Below are 22,062 nucleotides of genomic sequence, written 5' to 3' on the forward strand. Positions count from 1 at the left end.
AAGCGTGAGACCATTGCCTTGTGCTGCGTTGTCCTGGACACCGGACCTTTGCCTTTGCCTCGGCCTTTTCCACGCGATGAGCTTTCGCTGCGCTGCTCTGTCTTGGCCCTGGGATATCTGCATTCCCTCTTCATATGGCCTAGACGTCCACACGAGTAGCATTTCACTGCCTTCAAAGCTTTGGCGCCATCTGGTGGTTCCACTGCACTCTGGGATGACGTCTGTGAAGACTCCCCCTTGTTGATGCAGCTATCACCCTGGCGGTCTGCTCCATTCAGAATCATGGCAGTATCACTGGCTACTGTGAGTTGAGCATTTGGCTGATTGGCATCAAATTCCCCACTTGCCTCATCCAGCCTTCTGCAGCTAGCCATCATGACTTTGGCATTAGCCTTCTGCGTCATCTCTGCTGCTTTAAATCAGGCTGCTTCATACAAGCTGCGTCTGTGTACAGCTGCTTCAATCCAAAAGCAAATTCAAAAACAGCCTCTGCCTTTGAACCTGTGCCTTTCTGCTTAACTGCTTTGCTTATCTGCAGCTGCTTCAAACCGCATTCCAAAGGCAAGTTCAAAAGTGAAAGTTCTCTCTGCTGTCTTAAATTCATGCTGCGACACTGCTGCAGCTGTTTTACTTTCGATTTCCCCCAGCATAGGAAAAATTTATCCTTCTAGCCTTTTGCCTGTGCCACGGCAAAACCGGCTATAAAAGTTCAAAGTCCAGCCATAAAGCCATTAATTAGAAGCTGGCAGGCTGCCCGGAGCTGTAGCACATACCTCATCAAATCATCTTGACGCGCAGAGATATCGTCCGATCCGGCCCTCTGCATTCCGATCCTTTGCCGGCACTCCAATTCTTTGCTCCTTTGTTCCTTTGCCAGGAGCCCGACTTCTGGAGTCCATTCTCAAAACACTGCGTTTTTCTGGGCCCATAACCAAATGTTGGAGATAAGCAGTGTCCAGTGCACAGCGGAATGATGAAAAGTACGTGCCAACATGCTCTATATTACTTTATTTACACTTCAAAGCTGGTAATTTACAGAAAAACATTTTCCCTCTGCCAGAGCAGAGAAAGGCATCCTCTCTCCTCTAAAGCACGGAGAGAATCACACCACTGAACTGCAAAGAACAGTGAAAAACAGGAAACCAGTGTACGTCACATCCAGTCTCCTTTCCCGTGAGAAAACCCAACAGCACTTGACTGTTGAATGTAAACATTGTCTTGTGACAAGCACTTCGCTGCTCAGTGAAGGAAGCAGAAACCAACAATTTGCACCTCAGAATCACTCTGGAAGCAAGACAATCGCAATGCATTACTTTCTGTTTACAGAAAAGCATTAGCTCCAGAGCTTAATTTCCAGTATGTGCTGCTTTATCTTGGTATGTAAAAAAAGAATGTTCTTTGCATTCAAAAGTCCTTCAGGAGTTAAATCCTTTATGACATGAAAATGCTATAATTCAAAATATCATTTCAGTGGTTACCTTCCTGACATCTGCAGAAGTATCCATTAATAAGGTCTTCACAGACGGCGCCATGCTGGCACGGTGATGAGATGCACTCATTAATGTCTGCTTCACAAAACTGACCAGAGAATCCATCCAGGCATCTAAAGATTTAATAAATTGCACAGTACAATATAAACATAGTGCAGTATAGTACAGTTGGTTTTTTTCTTGAATAAATATTTTATTTATATATTTTTGACACATTCAATCTTAGTTTACACTACTTTTTGTTAGATAACCACCACCTATTATGTTATTTGTACATTCACATTGTTCATCCTAGAGAGGACCAACCTTGGCCCAGAAATCACTCTTATGGGCTGCCAAGTTGCAATGAGGAAAACGTCTTCCCATTTCAGGACCACATGACACTTGCTTTTAAGATCCATTTCAGTCTACTTTACAACACAACATTGTGGCAGAAGACAATCTGACAACCTACACAAATTATTGTAACCTGGGGGTTGATGGATTTTTTTGCTGGACTATTGATTTTGTGGGACTTCTCAACCACTTTCCATGTTTTCAAGCATCAAGTTCTTCTGGGATGTCTTGATGGATTCAGGGCATTACTTTGTGATGGCTCCACTTCCGTGAGATGAGATGGGGTATGCTCAGTAGGCAGAGATCATGGCCAGGTGGCCCACGCATGAGACAGGCAGAGGCAGCTACCTCAGGTGGCAGAACCCCAAGAGAAGGCACCTTCACAGGAACCCTGCCCACTGAGATCTCATGGTATCTTGTTGTAGCCCACCATTGCTGTTTTGTGGGTGCTGCGGCATGATCCAGGTAAAGGAGGCTTGGGGGACAGGGCTTTGGCAACAGCGGGGCAGCACCTTCCTATTTCACCTCAGATGGCGAAACGGGATTGGGCTGCCCCTGCCAGAAATGCCATAGCTTCTGCTTCTTCCAAGGAGATGTGCTGTGTGGGGCTCACCAGATTGCACTGTCCAACTCACAGTGTTTAATATTTATATGAACCTTGGAAAAACCTTCCATTTATTTGCAGTGAGATGCCATAAAAGTCCCTCTTATCTTTCTTTTTTCAGCAAATCCAGGTACACTAACAGCAGCTTTATCTCCCACTTCAGTTGGAGATTTTAAAGGGCAGTGCCTGGTGTCCAATATAAGAGGTAGGTAGGAATTCAGCTTCCGAGTATATTTGCTTTGGAACACTGTCAGATGAAATTGCCGCTCTAACAGTTGCATTGCCAGTGAGTTTAGAATGATCATTAAAAAATGAAAGGAAATGCAAGTGAGCATTTAATTGACCTTAGCATGTACTATAGCAAGAACACTCCTGCCAGAGTAGTTTAAGAAGGTCGGTGATTCAAAGTACAGGCATCTTTGAAGAAAACCCACAAAACAGCAGATTTAACAGGGAACACGGTGACAGATTTTAAGTTTATTTCCAAAGGTTTTTTTAGTCAATAATGTGCTTATAACATAAGTTTGCATCTCTACTGATAAAACACCAACCTGAAAGCTATAGATCTTATGGCCACAGCCATTATTTGCTCCCCAAATCAGGCTGAGAATGAAAGCAAAGAGTCTCTTCCCCAGCTGTAGGGCAGCTTCATATGTTCATATATCCAGAGGTTATCGACAAAGCTTACCTGTCTTCTGGTTGAACAACTCCCTTCAGTCTTATATTGGGCCTGCGACTCTCCAAATGTCAAACTATCTCCCCCCGATCCAATTCTAATCCATATCCTGCTGTAGCCCATTGTTCTTTGTCTCTGTTTCTCACCTGTACCCTTTTCTCATCTCCTTTCATCTCTCTGGTGACATTTCACAGCTTATGAATAATTTGTATAACTGCCAGGTTGAAGGCTACCATCTCAAAAACACTCTTCTTCAAACGCGGGAGTTTGCTGAGGTTATTCAGGAGCAATTAACAGCAATTGAAGTTACTGAGACCATGCCTGCACCAAAACGTTTACCTGTTTGCTAAGCACATTCTGTCTAGATAAATGGGCAGGGACCTATTACTATGTTTGCTTGGGATTCCAATTTGTCTGAATGCATCTTAATCCTCAAGAGTAAGAAAATGGTTGGAAGAATATTTTTTCTCCCTCTAATAATTAGGGCTCCGAAGAGAGTAACAAATCAAAATGAAAGACGTCGCTTCCGAGTTCCCGTGAAATAAGATAGCCCAGTGAAAAGTTCTTTTGACATTCGTCCTGATTTCCTCCCCATTCAAATCTGCATTTTCTGTGCAGAATAAATCTTGTTAACTACTCCACTCTAACAGGCCAGTTCTGTCACTGGAAATTTATATTGGGGTGGCTATACATTATTAACAAGCTATGAAAAGTCACAGGCGAAATGTCATGGCAGCTGAGATATAGCAGCACCTTGGGATTCATATTGCAAACAGTTTAGTTTTAATCATCTTGGACCACGAGGTGCCTTGACATTTGAGGGGCAACTTTTTCCTTTTTAACTTCAACTGGAGTCAGACCTCTATTATCTCAGCCATAATTTTCAGTCTCGGCAGTGATAGAATGTTTTACCTCCTAAATTAAAAATGTGGGGGAAAAATCGATCTATCACAGACCTTATCGTTCGTTTAATCAATGCTCACATGCAGGCTTAAAGAAGTAGAGCAAGGTCAGCTGATAATTCTAGCACCTGCAGGACGATTCAGTGCAATGTGTGACCACTATTACATGAATGCCACTGGCTGAACTATACTAACGAGAGAGGGCAAATCTTGATTCATTTCTTATTAGAGGAGGGGGAAATGTGCGTGGGCTTTGTAACTGAGAGTGATACTGCAATCCCATCCTACAATCACCTGTCTTATATCACCAAATATAAATCTGATGTGCTAAATTAATGAACAAATATAATCACATTTTTCTAATAAGAAGCATTTTCTTCTTCTTCTTCTTCATTTTTTGCAGTTCAGAGGCACGACACAGCTGGTAGAAATCCACCATGCCGGTCCGGCTATTCAAAGGGATCACATTAACTATCTGAGCCACATTCAGTGCAAAGTGTGACCATTATTATATGAAGGCCACTGGCTGAACTATACCAAAGAGAGAGAACAAATCTTGATGTATTTCTTTTTAAAAGGAGGAGGGGAGTGGACTTCATAATTGAGAGTGATACTGCAATCCCATCCTATGAACACCTCCATTATATTACCCAAGTATCAAGCTATAGTGCTAAATTAATGTACAAATATAACAATCTTTTGCACGCACACACACACACACACACACACAAAACAGCAGTACAGAGACAAGAAGTAGCTGGTAGAAATAGGTTGGCTGTTCAAAGAATTGCACTACTAACAGGCAAAATAAATGAAACAAGTGCTTTTTCCTTAGCTAAATAATAAAAAGGAGCATTGTTCTCAAATATAAAAATGCAGTAGATGTTTGAAATCCCAGCTCCATCAAACATGCATCTGACAAGCTGAAAGCTCTTTCATGCTTTCAGCAGTTACACAGAAATGTTTCAAGTCTGGGGTTTTCTTTCAGCGCTTTTGATTTCTTTCAAACCTGCCTATTTTTTTTGTTACCTTTTTATTCTCTTATTATTCTTTATATCCAGCCACAGACTAATTGCCAACTTCCTTTTAATATAGAAATCAGATTGTGAGCTCCATTATAAAGGAGTAGTCCTTTTATCAGGATGTACAAAGCTTTCCATATTGCAAGGTACCTCAAAGACTTAGTCTAATAGCATCTCGCACAAGGAATTTAAGCCTGTTGTCTGTTGCTTCCATTCCATGCCTGCTTTGCAAGAATATTGCATATATTCTTATATATATTTACAGGGCATGTTTCTTCCCATTGCAATTCTACTGAGTGGTTCAAAAAAGAGGCAATTGGGTCTTCTGAACAATCCCTGGTAAATGGTGCAAGATTATGTGAATTCATTCACGACGTTTTCCATTACCATTTGCTTCCAACAGAACATACACTAGAAGGGCAAGTATCTGCCCCAAGTATTTATTCTAACGACACTCTTAAAATGATAATCATCACAATAAAATTGTCCTTTGAAGTACAAGGAGTTGAGGAGATCTAATTCTCAAAGTACAACCCTGAAACATGGCCAATAATTTGACACGTTATATAAGGTTGACATTTGGGGAAATGTAAACCTTAGCCTGCTGCCAGCCTTCACCTTCTCAGCCAAATGAACCAAGTGGAAGGATGCCTGGGAGCTTGCTGACAATTTGAAGAAAAAAAAAAGATTCTGTGAAGTGCTTTCCTTAGGGTTCTAACCCTTAACTTCACAACTTGTGCTGGTTTGTAACAGCCTGGGTTCCTCTCTCCCACGCTTAAGTCACAATTTCTGTATTGACATGCTAGGTTGATGTTAATATGCAGTGTAATTTTATCATAGTTCTCATAATTACTGCCATTCACTAAAGCAAAGGACTAATCAATCACATCTTTATTACAGTCAAAGACCAGCATAACAATGGACTAAGGAAGAGGTTTGTTTGACAAGAGATCTTAGGATAGCCCCCTACAGCTGGTGAGCCACCAAGGAAAACACACCTTGGTGTCCATGTATTGTGGCTTATGGAATACTTGAAAACTCTCTTTTTTGTATAATCCACAGCAGGAGGCAACAGTACAAGATTAATCAAGCCCCAGGCAGACCAGAATCCATTACTTGGTTGACTTGGATGCCATATGATGTGATTTACGCAACAGTTTCCTAAGATCTCCAAGGAGATTCCCTAAGATTTCCAATGAGAGGCTTCTACATGCTTCCAAGGGAGTATAAATATGCCTTGAAACGCCGCATGATCATTTGGAATTAGCAATTCTATGAGACCTCAACACAAACTGAGATGACAGAAATATCACAGATGTTTTATTGGACAATATCTCATGCCCTGAATAAGAAGACACTGAACAGATCCAGGTGACTTCAATCGGGTATTTTACTAGTGCAGTTGCCCAAAGTTTCTCTGCTAGCCCATGTGGTGTGTGACTACACTTCAAGGGGATATGTCATCAGTGTGCACTGTGGAGGAGAGAGCCAACTATGTGGACAGCCATCTATAATACTACCCTAAAAATTACCACTTAGGGCTTATCCACACTTCGTCTTGTCATATTGTATTCGCCAGGGGGAAACTGCTCTTTAATGCTCAAGTGGAGCAAATGACAGTCAGGTTTTCTATGGACTGCAGTTTGTTCAAACTTAGAGCTGAAGAGTGGATTTTCCCTGGAAAAGGAATGAGACAAGGAGAAAACTGCTTGTACCCATGCTTTCTAAGCATGGGAGAAGCAGAAGTGTGGACGAGCCCTTACTCTGTATGCCCCAGTAGAAATAGCAGGTCCACACGCGCTTCCTCCCCTGAACTGAAGTGAGAAAACCTGTGAGAAAGCCCTTGACTATGTGAAATAGGTAGCAGAAGCAGCAACAGCAGCAAGGTATCCCAAATGCAAAAATAATGCAGGTGGTCACCTGGACTGGATTCATACCATAATGGTCACAATTTATCCTGTTGAAATAAGTAGGAATAAAGTTAGTGATGCTCCAACCCAATATTTTCATTCATGCCAATAAAGCGCAGTAGTGTGTGTCAGAGTATATTATACATTGTCACAGAAGATGATATGCTATCTCTCTCAGAGAAACCATTTGGGAGCACAGTATGTCTTGTGTTGGCCCTGATCACCAAACATCTTATATTTGGGGCCTCTTGAGGACCAATATATTTTCTAGCATCAAATTCTTATTGTTTTCACAAATCCCTCTCTCTCCACACACAATTTCTATTGCTCATGTATCCCTTTCTTTATTGTTGTCATGCAATCCTTAGTTTATGAAAGTGTTTAGGCTTTCAAGTATCGCCTTTTTTCCAGACATAGAAAAACACACTTGCTCTCTTTTATTCAATAAAAAGCCTACTTTTTGTCTCAGTAGTCTGAAACAGCAGTGTCATCTATCTTTGTTCCTTCTGAAAGCCTTCTGTAATTAATTCCCACCAAGTATTAACTCAGATGAACTACAAACATCCTCTCCACTGGGTAAAATACCAATCCCTTTGCAGGGGAGGAATCTACCTTGAAGGGAGGTATGGACGGCTTCCTTCATGTCTGCAAACTTATAAAACTGAAATCCATGTTTACTCTTCAAAGAACCAACTTTTCAGAGGTTCCAGTTGCTCCCATTTGAATTTTATGCCTGGTTTTAAATATCTCTCACTTCTCCCCCCATGAAGAACATGAACTAGGGTTTTGCACAGAAAAATCTAAGCTTTATTCATATGAAACTTTTTCTGTGGACTTCGGATAGGGTTGGCATTTGAAGAATCTGATATGGTGAACAAATCTGGTGTTAAGTTGAATGAAAGAAATCCAATACTGAATGTAACACCATCTTTAATTATTTATTTAACTCATGGTGTTTAACTCATACAGCTGAGTTATAGGAAATGAGTTAACTAATTTGTTTAGGTATTAAGAGACATTTTTAAATACAGTGGTACCTCGGGTTAAGAACTTAATTTGTTCTGGAGGTCCATTCTTAACCTGAAACTGTTCTTAACCTGAAGCACCACTTTAGCTAATGGGGCCTCCTGCTGCTGCTGCGCCACCGGAGCACGATTTCTGTTCTCATCCTGAAGCAAAGTTCTTAACCCGAGGTACTATTTCTGGGTTAGCGGAGTCTGTAACCTGAAGCGTCTGTAACCTGAAGCGTCTGTAACCTGAGGTACCACTGTATTGTGAGTTAAAAGCTCACTGTGGTTAATTATTATCTCTGTATAGGAACTGTAGCATTGTGATTTGATGTTAAGATAAAAAAAGTTGAGGCCATGTTACTGTGTTTTGGTATTGCAGCTCCTACTGCTGTCTGTCTACAAGTTTTTAATTTTCTTTTTAAAAGAGAAAAATCACTGGAGGGGGGGGGGAGGAAACCCAGCTACTACCCAATTTTCTCTCACCGGTTTAAAATAATCCTGGATTATTTTAAATAGCATGAATTCCGAAATAATCTAAAACTTCCCAAATGAGAACTAACAAAATTCAGCATCATTGTATGCAGAGGCTCTTTCCACCATCACGTGGGAGGGATATATACTTGATGTGATCCTAACTGACATAAATGCAGAGGCAATCAGAGGTAATAATTCATAACTCATTAATCTTGATATTTGTTACTAGGCCTAACACTGTATGTCTCCCATCAGTGCCTTAAAGCACATTTGACAAACAATGCATGTCATTAATCAACATTAGAAAACAAGTTACAGCTGAATAAATACAAACATCTGCCTCCCCCTCCCCTGAAAGTTTTGCTTTGTTTTGTCAGTTTTAATGGGCACTCTAGCAATTGGCACAGGAGTAAAAACCCAGTTGTAATTGGCATAATTATCAGCAGTTATTTTCAGAGATCCTTTCCCCCCTTTTATCATTGCCAAAAAGAAAAGCCTGTCTGGAAAGGGAAGCTATTTTTTTTGCGAGAAAAAACCCCTTGACTGGGTGGCATTTCTGACTACAGTTGTGCAGTCAGAATGTAAAAGTTGCAGAGCTGGCTAAGAACTCCCAGTTAATATTTAGAACCTACTTCCACAGGCAGCAGGAAACAATCCATCTGTGTCACTGCTCAGAAAATAACAGCAACAAAACTTGTGAAAGACTTGACCTTTGAGACGGGCAGTTTGCATGCTTTGTAGCAAATTGATCCTCTGCTGTCTCCATAGATCAAGGATGCAGAACCTTACTAGCCTGGTGGGCTGGATTGTTATCTCCTTCACCCCACCCAGGACCAGTCTGACAGGAGGTTGGAGCTGCTTACCTGTCAATCACCTAGCATCATAGGGGTGTTCAAAAGCCCCTTTCGAAGCACCATTGCTTTCAATGCTGATTGTCAGCTCCTTGGATGATTGTTGGATCTTCAGAACCCCCACTGATAATTCAGGCTAAGGTAGAGAACTCTGAGAGGGGCTTCTGCAGATGTCTTGAGACTCCCCTCTCAAAACATCATGCTGCCCTGCATTTTGAAATGAACTTTGCAGGTACCACCAATCAGCTGACAGCTACTTCCTACAAATACCCTTTTCACCAAGCTCTCCCCTTACCTGCCTCACACCTGACATTATGCACAATGCCAGGGATGGAGCAGGTGGATGTGACTTGGGTGAAATGGCCTTGTGGAAAAGTCTAATTAGGCCTACAGGCCAGAGGACTCCCCAACCCACCCCTAGCAGTAGATGGTCCATGTTGTGAGTTTTTCTACTTATCAAAACTTCCCTACCAAATAAAGCTGACACTATTGTGATTTGCCTCTGAATGATTTGTTGTCCATGCAACATGCTCTGATATATATATATATATATATATATATATATATATATGTATGTATACTGCTCTTCTTGGTGTTTATCTTTATTTTCTGTTATTAAGTTAGTGTTTTAGTAATTTTACGATTGAAACTGGGATGCCTTTTTGATAGTAATAAAGTGCAGACTATAAATATTTTAAATGCATGCCACACACACACATTCACACACACACACACTGCATGCAAAAGCTCCAGCACTTGTTAGCTCTGTGGTAAAAAAAGAGGAAAAAGTCTGAATCTAGATTTTCTTATAAGCTAATAGAAGTCAAACTGAATACATATCATTTTGCACGTTCCTCTTCCACATTCCAATAAAGCCTGTGTTGCTATCTACTTGAATGACAAGTATGACAAATTGCCATGGAGAAACTTGTAAATAGCAAGTCGTAATTCTTACTGAAATCTATACTATTTCACATTGATGACAGGCTCTCCAGTGTAATTTTCCAGCATAATCATTTATGAATTATCAGTTATTAGCATAAGGAGAGCTTCTGATGACATTTTCATTGTTTTTCCTTTTCCAGCAATTCATCAAAAGGAATTTTTTTGGTTTTTGTAAATATGCTTTGGTTTGACATTGTATTAGCCTATATTTCAGTTGAACCAAACCCAGAAAACTTCATTACAGGTGTTTGAATGATCATTCAGCAGTAAGTAGCTCAAGAATGTCTATGCATAACTGATAGGTCAACCTACTTATAATCCCTCACCAAGAGGTGAAGCAGGCAGTAGTTTTAGACATCATGCTGAAGCCAGGTAGGCAGATATACAACAACCAGGTTCTGTCAGACTATCTAGTTGTCCTTTGCACAGTTGGTGTCATTGCGGGGCAGTTAAGGGCACCCGCAAGACCATTTGAACAATGCAAGAATTCTCCTGTACTTTAGGTAACGATGTATTTGTTACGGGCCGTTGCACACACTTGCTTGAACAAGTTCTCCATGGTGTGAAGGCATGTGTCTATTTAAGCACTCTACTCATGCCTGCAGTATAACATAGGCTTCTGAACTGAAGCAGCTTCAGTAGTCCTGGTGGAATATATTATATATATATATCCCTAGAAGTTGATGGAGGCAACTCTTCCCTCCTGGTATGCTTGGACCTTTGGTGTGTGGCTTTTTGTACAGCGGATCATGTCAATCTGTCAACCCCAGCGTGAACTGCTAGCAATGAGTGTCAGGTCTGGGTCTTGAGTGCTTCTGTTCGTTCTTTCTTTTCCAGAACACACTCAAAAGTTCACTGTCAATGACATGCCCTTGGTTGTTTTGAGGGTTCTACTACACAAGCCTCAGCTCAGCCCAGACTTTTCAAATCTCTCTGAGCTTTGGAGCTTTGAAGAAGAGTTGATCAGATCTTCCTCATTCCATTCTGTTACTTTTGGGGAGATTTTTTTTTCACATCCAAGTATTCTCCCTGACAACCTTCACTGATCTTCTGGAGGGTTGTTGGTTGTTGATTTTTTAGTTCTAAAGGAATTAAGATTTTGATGCGCAATATACACATTTACCTCTACACTATGTAAAACAAAGTAGTTAGACCAGGCTACATAATCTGTGATATACTACTTTTATGGCACCCACAAGGGCCTACAAAAATGTCTTGCTTGTACTACCTGGCTGGAACTGCAAGAAGATGATTGACAAAAATGGAACAGTAATCAGGGGCATGATTTGCAATGGACAGCCAACTGCACTCATGTTCAGGTACACATCACATGAAGAAGAATTGCCATCATATATCCTGGCATTTATCCTAAGTTTAAAAGGCTATAATGTAACTGAAATGTATTATAAATTTCAGCAGAAGCGTTATCCATATAATGGGGTTTAGGAGAGCTATGTTATATTAAGGGATGAATGAATGAATCTATCTATCTGTCATCTATCTATCTATTTCTAGTCTGCTCCTCTTTCACATGTGTTCACTCATAAGGCCATCACATTCCATTTCTGCATTTTAAAAAATCTGCAAGCATTTTTTCCATTTAAACACGTATTTCAAATGTATTTTCCCCCAAACAACGTCCATGCATTATTTGCGCCAAAAACTGTGATGTTCAAAAGCTGGTGGATAACTAATTAATCATCTATACATTAGTCCTACAGGTACAGATAATGTCAGTTGCACTGGAATTCACTAATATAAAATTCCTCAAGCATCTCTACTTATATTTTGGTCCCAGATACATTTACTTGGAAGAAAGAGGAGCTGATTTCAAATGAATTTACTTCCAAGTAAGTATGCTAAGGATTAAGTCACCTTTAACATGGTTATACTGCTCAGAAAGATGAAACATACTCTGCAAGAGTAGGTCAAACTACTTCCCTTATAACTGAGCAGGAAAAAGAGCAAATTGCTAATGTCAAAACACATGGAAATTTACAATTTAATTTTTTTTAAAAAAACTAGAGTAATTGTTAGCCTCCAAATAAAAGTATATGTGAAGTTAAATGTCATGCCCTAAATATCCTGCAATATGAAATGTTATCCTGAAGCATATCATAAAGACTCATAAACTCAGGGCGGGCACTCGTGGTGGGGATATTATTTTAAGTACCTTTTGCAGATAACCCATGAAAAAGAATCCCAGGCAGCAAAGGATCGCAGTGACTGGAGATATATAGAAGTCTGAATATCATCAAGTAGTTCTGAGACTGAAACTGATTCAATTGAGATAAACATTATGGAGTGTGATACTTTACTCGAAATCTGTGATCGTGCCAGCCAGTGCCCAAGACCAGCTCTTTCAAAGGAAAACAAGTTATCCATTCAACCTTGGATTAGGGAACTGCAAATAAGGATTAAAAAAGGGGTGGGGGAGAGAGAGAGAGCACATTGAACTTCAGTTGACTCAATGAGCTTTTCTGTGAACTGATCTTTAAAAAGCATGAAAATGTAGAGAGGGCATCATTTCAAATGCCTTATCTTTAATAACGAGTGTCAATGATTCCTTTGAGGGTGACAGGCAAAAGATCAGCCCTTCAACAGGCAGAGATATCAAAAACTTCTTCTAAAGTGTTTCATCAGGTATCTTAGCCTATGTGCAAGATACTGCTCTGTAGATATTCTGTAAAGGTTGGCTTGGCGCTCCCCAGGAAGAAAACCCACAGCATTCAATCAGATTAATTCTTCAGAAAGAATGAATTTATATTTGAAGGCTGTATCTTCAAATTGGTGTGCAGACAAGTATAACACATACAGACTTTGTAGGAGTACGCGCCAACAGACACAAACACATACATATTGTGGGGTTGAGGTTGTCCTTCAAGAATTATTTAAAGGTGAACCGAGACTTACAACTACTCTCCGTGTAAATAAATATGTAACTTTAGCAGCTAACATGCATAACAACCAGCCATTGTGCACATTCACCAGGCCTCAAGAGAATGTGCATATAATCCTGCCATGAAAAAAAGAGAATGACATACATTTTCCAGTCAATATACATACAGTGGTACCTCGGTTTAAGAACTTAATTTGTTCTGGAGGTCCTTTCTTAATCTGAAACTGTTCTTAACCTGAAGCACCACTTTAGCTAATGGGGCCTCCTGCTGCTGCTGCGCCACCGGAGCACGATTTCTGTTCTCATCCTGAAGCAAAGTTCTTAACCCGAGGTACTATTTCTGGGTTAGCGGAGTCTGTACCCTGAAGCGTATGTAACCTGAAGCATCTGTAACCCGAGGTACCACTGTACTCTCCAAAAGGCCTTGGGGAATGTGCATATCCTGGCTGAATTTTGTACATTATCCAACTGTTATGCATAGCCCCCAACAGGCCTTGAGAAATATGAATCTTTCTGGTACCCCATATAACTCTTATACAAAGCGTGTTCTCACTAAAAGGAGAGCACGGGTTGCGGATGGGGCTATACAAGGCACCCCATGATTGCTAGGCAAGTTAAAGCCAGGGCTTGTTTAGATGGGAGGATCTGGTTATCTGGGGAAAGTTGATGTTGCAAACTTAGGGGTGGGGTCAGTGGCTATTTAAGCAAGGTCCACAGCTTTCTCTTTCTTTTTTGCTGTGGACATCGGATCTCATCGGATCTCTGAGTGACTACAGCAGAAGTTTGGGTCGTATACCCTTTCCCTTTGTTTTTCTTCCTCCATTTTCTCCTCTTTCTTTAATTTGTTGCTGAAAGATCCTTCCCCACTTTATTTAATTTTCCTGTTTGTTTTGATTCCCTTTAATTTAGTCGGGGGGGGGGGGTGCTCGGCCTGGGCCCAGGGGCCGTGTGGGGAGGGCTTCCCTCAATTCCCCTGCCCTCTTGCAGGGTCGATCCCCAGTCAAGGGAACATTTCTTCTCAGTTTGTCCTTGCTTCTCCCTTCCCCACAGGCTTCTGTTGGTAGCTTCCCTGCGGCTGGCTGCCTGGCTAGGGGTGGCTTACCTTGCCCTGTAGCAGGCCCTGGGAGGCCGGCCTGGTGTTGCTGGGGGGCTGGGTGCCGCTGGTTGTCCCCAGAGGTGCATTGATTTGAGCGGAGAGCTGTGAGGCCTCCATTTTGCAGCCTCATTAGGCGGGAGCGCCATTTTGATTCCTCTCGGCCACGTGGCGGCCTCTAGCGTTCAGGCCTAGTAATTGCAGGGCCTGGTGGTTGCTTTATCCTAGGCTGAGTATAATTGGTACTACTGCGACCTCTTGTGGCAGTTGATATGTTTGCAGGCAATTAATTTCTTCAATTGCACGCAGCCTGGACGGCTAGTGTAGGTGTGTGTGCTGGTAAAGAGCACAAGGTTGTGGTTTGTTTCCGTATTGGACAGCTTCTGATTTGGTGGCTGGTGCTCTTCCCAGCTGCTCCTGGGTTACCGATCTGTTGCATAATCTGTAAGCAAGTGGTTGCCTCCTGTCTACTGGTGCATCATGTTATAGTCTAGGTCTTAGTTTTAATTAACTATTTAATTCATTCTGCTTCATTTTCTTGCAGATTCTAGCGTCTTAAAGAACTTAGTTGGTTTTTTTTATTTTTTATTTTTTATTTTTTTTTTTATTATTATTATTTTTTTTTTTTTCTTTCTCCTCTACTTAATTTTATTTTCTTTTCTTTTCTCACCAGTAGTAGGAATGGCTCCTAAGAAGGCAGCAGGAAGGCCTGTTCCAGCCCGCTCCTCGAAGCGGCCTATAAAAGGCCCATCCCAGGCCTTGCGATCTCCGCAGCCTGGTCAGTCCTTGAAACGCATCCAGGCTATGGTTTCAAGTTTGTCTGGCGACCCGGTGACACTGGCAAGGGTAGAGGCGGAGATGGATGGCCTGCTACACCGTTGCTCGACCCCGTCAACGTCATCAGCATTCCCGCCTCCCCCGGTGGATGTTTCCTCTCCTGCATCATCATCTAGTGAAGAAGGGGAGCCACTGTTAGCCGGAGTTGGCTTACCTGATGCTCCGCAGGTCCAACCTTCGGTGCTGCCTGTATCGCAGGATGCAGTGCCTAGGGGCCGTGGTCGTGCCAGGGTCGGCGCCAGAAGAAGCGCATCGACCCGGGGCCGCGCTGTACGGGGCTCACCTGTACGGCCCCCAGCGCTGGGGTATTCTAATCCAGTTCATTCACAAGTTGTCTCTGTTCAGTCAGCCCCAGGTGCAGTGCAACAGGGTGAAGCGTCAGATTCTTCGATTGAAGACAGTCTTCCTCTTCCTCCAAGGCCCTCTTCCGGTGGGCATCGTCGCCGAAAAAGGGGCTCCAGGAGGCACTCTAAGAAGAGACGGAGGGACACATCGTCCTCCACTTCAGGTACTTCCTCCATCAGCTCTAGCAGTGATGAGGGGGCCCCCCTTAAGCTTTACTGGGGCTACGGGGAGTCGTCGGGGCTGCCAAGTGGGTTTGGGAGCGTAGGGCAAATTCTCATAGGGCCAGGTATGGCGCCGTACAGGAGTGTCGAGAAGGGGTCCTGGTGCCTGACGTAAGAGTCTCCACCAATTCTGCTAGGGATATTATTCCTGGTGCCCACTTGTCTTCCAAATTGCGGTCTAGGATTCTGGATGGCCGCTACGTGGATATTTTCAGCTTGGCTCCTCCGCTTGATGGTCGGGAGCCGCTGGACAAGGGCCTTTCCGTTCCCAAAAGACGGACAATTGTAGCAAAGGCTGACAGGACTTTTGAACGTTGGATGGATAGTTTCCAGGTTTTTGCTGGTGTGATTTCTGCAGCGTATCCCAAGAGGTCTCTGCACCTCTGGGTTTATCTGTCTATTGTCCGTTCAGCTTTTACGATGGCTGGCGAGACTGCTGCATTATCATATGACCAGAACTTTAGGCGTAGGGCGGCCAAGATACCGACGGCCCGCTGGGACAGGAAGGACTTGGATGTGTGGACCACTTATGTGGCACCACGTATTGAGAAGAAGGCTTCTGAGTTGCAAAAATTCAAGCCTGCCACCCAAAAAGTTGGGCGCAAGTGGTTCTGCTGGGACTTTAATAAGGGCATTTGCCAACGTCAAGCCTGTAAATTCGCACACCTTTGTGACAAATGCTCTGGGAGCCACTCGGCTTCTGCTTGCTCCGCGGCCAGGCGGCCCTTTCGCAGGGGAGGGGGCTCCCAGCAGCCCCCCAAGGTCCCTGCCCAGCCTCCTGTTCCCGGAGCAGGAAAGTGATATCTTTTCTTTGGCCTATACTCCGGTTCGGCTACAGCCGTTACTGGCGTTACTGGAATCTTACCCAGACAGAGAGTCAGCGTCGTATTTGAGTAATGGTTTTTCGCTGGGATTTAGGATCCCAGTGGTCGTGGCCCCTGTAGCCCAGAATCCTAGGAACCAGAAATCCGTTAAGGACATGCCTGGTGTGGCGCGTAAAAAAAAAAAAAAATTGAAAAGGAGCTGGCTTTACGTCGTATGGCTGGTCCTTTCGCCACCCCCCCCTTTCCTAATTTGCACATTTCACCCTTGGGAATAGTTCCCAAGAAGGCCCCGGGGGAGTTTCGCCTAATTCATAACCTCTCTCATCCTAATGGTACGTCGGTTAACGACGTAATTCCCCCGGAGCTCTGTTCGGTGAAGTATGCCTCTCTTGATCATGCGATCAAGATGATAAGGAAGTTTGGGCCTGGTGCCCTATTGGCCAAGTGCGACATTGAGTCGGCTTTTCGTTTGTTGCCAATTCATCCTGAGGATTTCTGGCTGCTGGGTTTTCAGTTTGACGGGGGATTCTATTTTGATAAGGCTATGCCCATGGGCTGCTCGGTAGCTTGTGCGGCTTTTGAGTGTTTCAGCTCATTCCTGGAATGGGCCTTGCGCGACAGAACCGGTTTGGGCGGGGTTACGCATTATTTGGATGACTTTTTACTGGCCTCCGCGAGGGACACGGGGAATTGCGTGGTTCTGCTGCGTGCCTTTGCGTCCCTGGCTGAAGACCTGGGGGTTCCATTAGCGGCAGAGAAAACTGAGGGTCCCACTACGCAACTTACCTATTTGGGTATCTTGTTGGATACCGTGGCCCAAACCTCTAGTTTGCCGCCAGATAAGTTAGTTGCTTTAAGGAAGGTCATTGAAGAACTGCTCCCATTGAGGAAGGTTACCTTGCGACAGCTTCAGTCGTTGCTAGGTCATTTAAACTTTGCTTGCAGGGTGGTGGCGCCGGGGCGCCCGTTCTGCTCTCGCCTGGCCAAACTTACCTCGGGGCTGCAGGCACCGCATCATAGGGTTCGTTTGTCCGCCCAAGTGCAAGCCGACCTCCGTGTGTGGCTGGAATTCCTGGAAGAATTTAATGGCGTATCACTGTGGCAGGACACTTTGAACCTCCACAATGATTTTCAAGTGCATTCGGACGCGGCAGGGTCACTGGGGTTTGGTTTGTTTTGGGACGGCAGGTGGTGTGCTGAACCTTGGCCCCAGGCTTGGTGTGGGGAAGCGATAACTCGAGACCTGACATTTCTTGAGTTTTTCCCCATAGTTGTTGCGGTACACTTGTGGGTCGAGCATTTTAAGGACCATCGGGTTTGTTTTTGGTCCCATAACCAGGCAGTAGTGACTGTTTTAGCTAAGCAGTCATCCCGGTCGTCTAGGGTTTCGGCCTTGCTTCGGGTGTTTGTTTTGCACTGTCTGCGTTTTAATATTGTATTTTCTGCTCGCTTCGTTCCGGGTATTTCTAATGAGATTGCTGATGCTCTGTCCCGTTTTCAGATGGAACGATTCAGGTCATTGGCGCCAGAGGCTCGAGACCGTCCGGAGATTTTCCCGGATCATCTCTGGAACCTTGGCAACACTTAGTTTCACAGGGAGTAGCAGCATCAGTCGCCCCTTCCACGCTAAGGTCCTATAAGAAGGCCTGGGCTGATTTTCTGTCCTTTAATGGCCAATCGGCGGGGGCGGTCATCACCCCTCATTCTACTGCCCAGGTGCTTAAGTATCTGGCACATTTGTTCCAGATGCGCCGGGCGGCTAGGACCCTGCGACTTCACTCGGCAGCAATTTCTTTCTTTAGCAGGGCCACTTTTGACAAGGACCCATGTAGGAAGCTTGTGGTGCGCCGGGCATTGGAGGGATGGGGACGGCTCACCCCATCGAGGACTGTTCCCAGAAGTCCCATCACTTTTGAGTTGCTGATACAGATGCGCAGTAAACTGCGGAGCATCTGTTGGTCCAAGTTTGAGGCCCGTCTATTTTCAGCAGCCTTTTCCTTGGCATTCTTTGGGGCACTGAGGGTAGGCGAGGTGGTCCTGGAGCAAAAACGGGATGGAGGTTCCAGGGGTTTGCTGTTGCAGGACGTGAGCATGTCACAGTCGGACCTGAGGGTGCATATCAGGAATTCGAAGACCGACCAGGTGGGTAGGGGAGCCGTCATTCGGCTCTCGGCAACGGGAGAGAAGGGTCCTTGCCCCGTAAAGGATCTTAAGAGATACTTGTCCTTGCGGCCGGCAGGCGAGGGGCCTTTGTTTATTCATGAAAATGGGCACCCTTTAGTCCGGCATCAGTTCACTAAGGTGATGCGCAAGGTGGTAGTGGCCTGCGGCCGCAAAGCATCGGAATTTGCTCCTCACTCCTTCCGTATTGGTGCCGCAACGACAGCTGCCCATTGGGGTTTGTCTGCAAGGAGGATAAAGGACCTGGGTCGTTGGAGATCGGATGCATTCAAAGTATATGTGAGGAAATAATGGTGGTGTGTGTACTGACATTTTTGTGTTTTAACCCTAGGTCTGGCCGCTATCCGTATTTGGATAGTGGGACACAGCATTGTGCACTGGGCCGCTGTCAGAGCTCGTCAATCTGGTCTGGGAGCTGGCTTGGGCCTTCCGCAGCACGTGCAGGTGTCCTGGATTTCCAGACGAGGGATGCAGTGGAGAGAATTATTGCCTCTCATGCACAGACGGGTCCTCCACGCTGGCCCCCCTACAGCGATAGTGGTGCAGCTGGGGGAGAATGATATGGTTTCCTCTTCCTGCTTTGGGCTGCGTGCTGCCATATTACTGGACTTGAGGGATTTGGCGGCCTTGGTGCCTTCAACCACACTAATTTGGTCGCAGCTGCTGAAACGCCGCTTTGGAGGGGTAGCCCTTGCCTGGCGGCCACCGAAAGAGTTAGGAAGCGGATTAATTCCGCGGCAAGCAAATTGGTGGTTGGTTTGGGCGGATTTGTGATTCCTCACCCTCTGATTTCGTTCAAGGCCTCTGAATTATTCAGGGATGATGGGGTGCATCTTTCCCCGTTGGGGAATGATGTCTGGTTGGATGCAGTGGTGTCCAAGTTGAGGGTGTGGTTTAGTCTGTGAGTGGTTGGCGGCGAGCGTAAAGGGCTCGGGTGGCGGTTAGGCATTGGTTAAAATTGGTTGGTGGAGGGGTATGGATAGGCTGGGCCTGCCCCTCCAATGCTGCACGGGTATTCCGTTAAAGGAATTCTGGAACTTACCATCCCCTTCGTCCAAACCCTTGGTGCAGGGTGCGGGCCGTGTAAGTTCCAAGGAGCATGCGGGGATTAGCTGAGGGTCTGTTTCGCAGCTCCAGTTGACCCTGATCTTGCTCTTCCGCACTGACTACGGAGTCAGGGCTGTCCCCAAGGCGGGGAGGACAGATAGTCTAACCAATGCCTAAGCAACCACTCACAATTTGTATTGATAATAAAGTTGTGGCCAAAATTATGCCAAAAACCTTAAACAAAAATAATGTGTGAAGTTTGAGTTATTGGGTTTGGGGTGTCTTGGGGACCTCAGCACGCAAAGCGTGTTCTCACTAAAAGGAGAGCACGGGTTGCGGATGGGGCTATACAAGGCACCCCATGATTGCTAGGCAAGTTAAAGCCAGGGCTTGTTTAGATGGGAGGATCTGGTTATCTGGGGAAAGTTGATGTTGCAAACTTAGGGGTGGGGTCAGTGGCTATTTAAGCAAGGTCCACAGCTTTCTCTTTCTTTTTTGCTGTGGACATCGGATCTCCCGCCCGCCCTCCCTTGTTGGGCTTCGCTTGACCTTGCTATGCCTGTCATGGGGTCGTTCGCCTTGGTGCGGGGGCCCAGTAGGAATTTACCTCTTGGCTGATTAGTGTGTGCCAATTGGGTTTTGCCTACTGCGTAGCAAATCGTCACAACTTGTAAGGTTGGCGGTTAGGCATTGGTTAAAATTGGTTGGTGGAGGGGTATGGATAGGCTGGGCCTGCCCCTCCAATGCTGCACGGGTATTCCGTTAAAGGAATTCTGGAACTTACCATCCCCTTCGTCCAAACCCTTGGTGCAGGGTGCGGGCCGTGTAAGTTCCAAGGAGCATGCGGGGATTAGCTGAGGGTCTGTTTCGCAGCTCCAGTTGACCCTGATCTTGCTCTTCCGCACTGACTACGGAGTCAGGGCTGTCCCCAAGGCGGGGAGGACAGATAGTCTAACCAATGCCTAAGCAACCACTCACAATTTGTATTGATAATAAAGTTGTGGCCAAAATTATGCCAAAAACCTTAAACAAAAATAATGTGTGAAGTTTGAGTTATTGGGTTTGGGGTGTCTTGGGGACCTCAGCACGCAAATGCCCTAAACTGTATGTGTAAATGTGTGCAACAACTGTCCATTGTGCATGTCCACCAGTTCTCATGGAGAATATGCACATAATCCTTGCAAGAAGATGGAATTGTGCGCATTTCGCAGCCAATATACACCATCTCCAAAGGGCCTTGAGGAATGCGCATATACTGACTATGTTTTATATATTATTCAGCCACTGTTCATAATCTCCAAGGGGCTTTGGGGAATGTGCATCGTTCAAATGAATTTTGTGCATTCTTTGGCTGATAAGTGTAATGCTCAACAGGTTTATGGAATTGTGCACATCTGTACTGCATTTTGTACATTCCCCAGCTAATATACACATTCTTCAATCTTTATACAATCTCCTAGGAACATTCCTTTTAAAAAAATCTAAGTTCAGGAGTATGCAATCTATGCCAGCACTCCCCAGCAGTGTGAAGTACCTCTCTGGTCCCATGTACTATCATTTATTGCCCCACCCACTGCTGGCAGATTAGCTTCAAGAGAACTCATTGCTGTAATGGTCTGACCCAAATGAATGACAGCTTCCTATATACAATGCAACACTATCAGCATCATGCCCGCTACCAGTAATATAACATAATAAAGCTTTGAGCAATGTTGGATTATATGAACTTTACAGAGTTTCAGTGGAAGAGGATTCTTTTTGAAGTAAGACATTGGTTTAGGGTGAAGACACCTGTCACTCTGGTTCTAATGATTTTATCAACATGGGAGATAGGAAATGAAATCAAAACAAACACTAGTTCCTTCTCTGCAGCGCTTGATTTATTTCTAAATATAAAGCTTAAGCAGAAAAGTCATTTTTTTAAAAACAAAACAAAACAAAAACCAATTGGGACAGTCTGAAAGAAGCAGGACATATTAATATTGTCATTTTGACAGATATTTGAGCAGCATGCAATAAAGTCAAAATATATTTTGACAAGAAAAAAGGATTTATCTGAAGATTTCCAAATCAGAACCCCAGCAACACACAGTCAAAGGAAGATAACTGAGTGTGTGTTATGTTGATGCATCCTTAATATTCTGCATCCCATTGATCTAGAACAACAGAGTGTCAAAAGAAGCAATAGAACTGTTCTAGGGTGGGGGTGGCAGACTTGGGGCTCCACTAGATGAATACAAATGAGTGTAGCATTAGTTGAACTACCATGTAAGAGGGAGAAAGTCGCTTCCCAGGGGGCAGTTGGGATTAGAGATGCAACTGCAGCAGTAAGCTCTCTCTCTCTCCCTTCCCCCCTCTCTCTCCCTTCCTCTCTCTCTCTCTCTCTCTCTCTCTC

General features: G+C 44.3%; 1 protein-coding gene across 1 annotated transcript in view; it reads right to left on the minus strand.

The window, feature by feature from the left end:
• Positions 1–22,062, minus strand: part of EYS (eyes shut homolog) — a 491,695-nt gene that overhangs the window by 287,062 nt on the left and 182,571 nt on the right. Inside the window, exon 17 of the mRNA XM_083729676.1 lies at positions 1,479–1,603. Coding sequence (XP_083585802.1) covers positions 1,479–1,603 — 125 coding nt within the window. The remainder of the gene's footprint in view (positions 1–1,478; positions 1,604–22,062) is intronic.

This window comes from Podarcis gaigeae, assembly GCF_964106915.1.
Source record: "Podarcis gaigeae genome assembly, chromosome: 3".
Classification (NCBI taxonomy): domain Eukaryota; kingdom Metazoa; phylum Chordata; class Lepidosauria; order Squamata; family Lacertidae; genus Podarcis; species Podarcis gaigeae.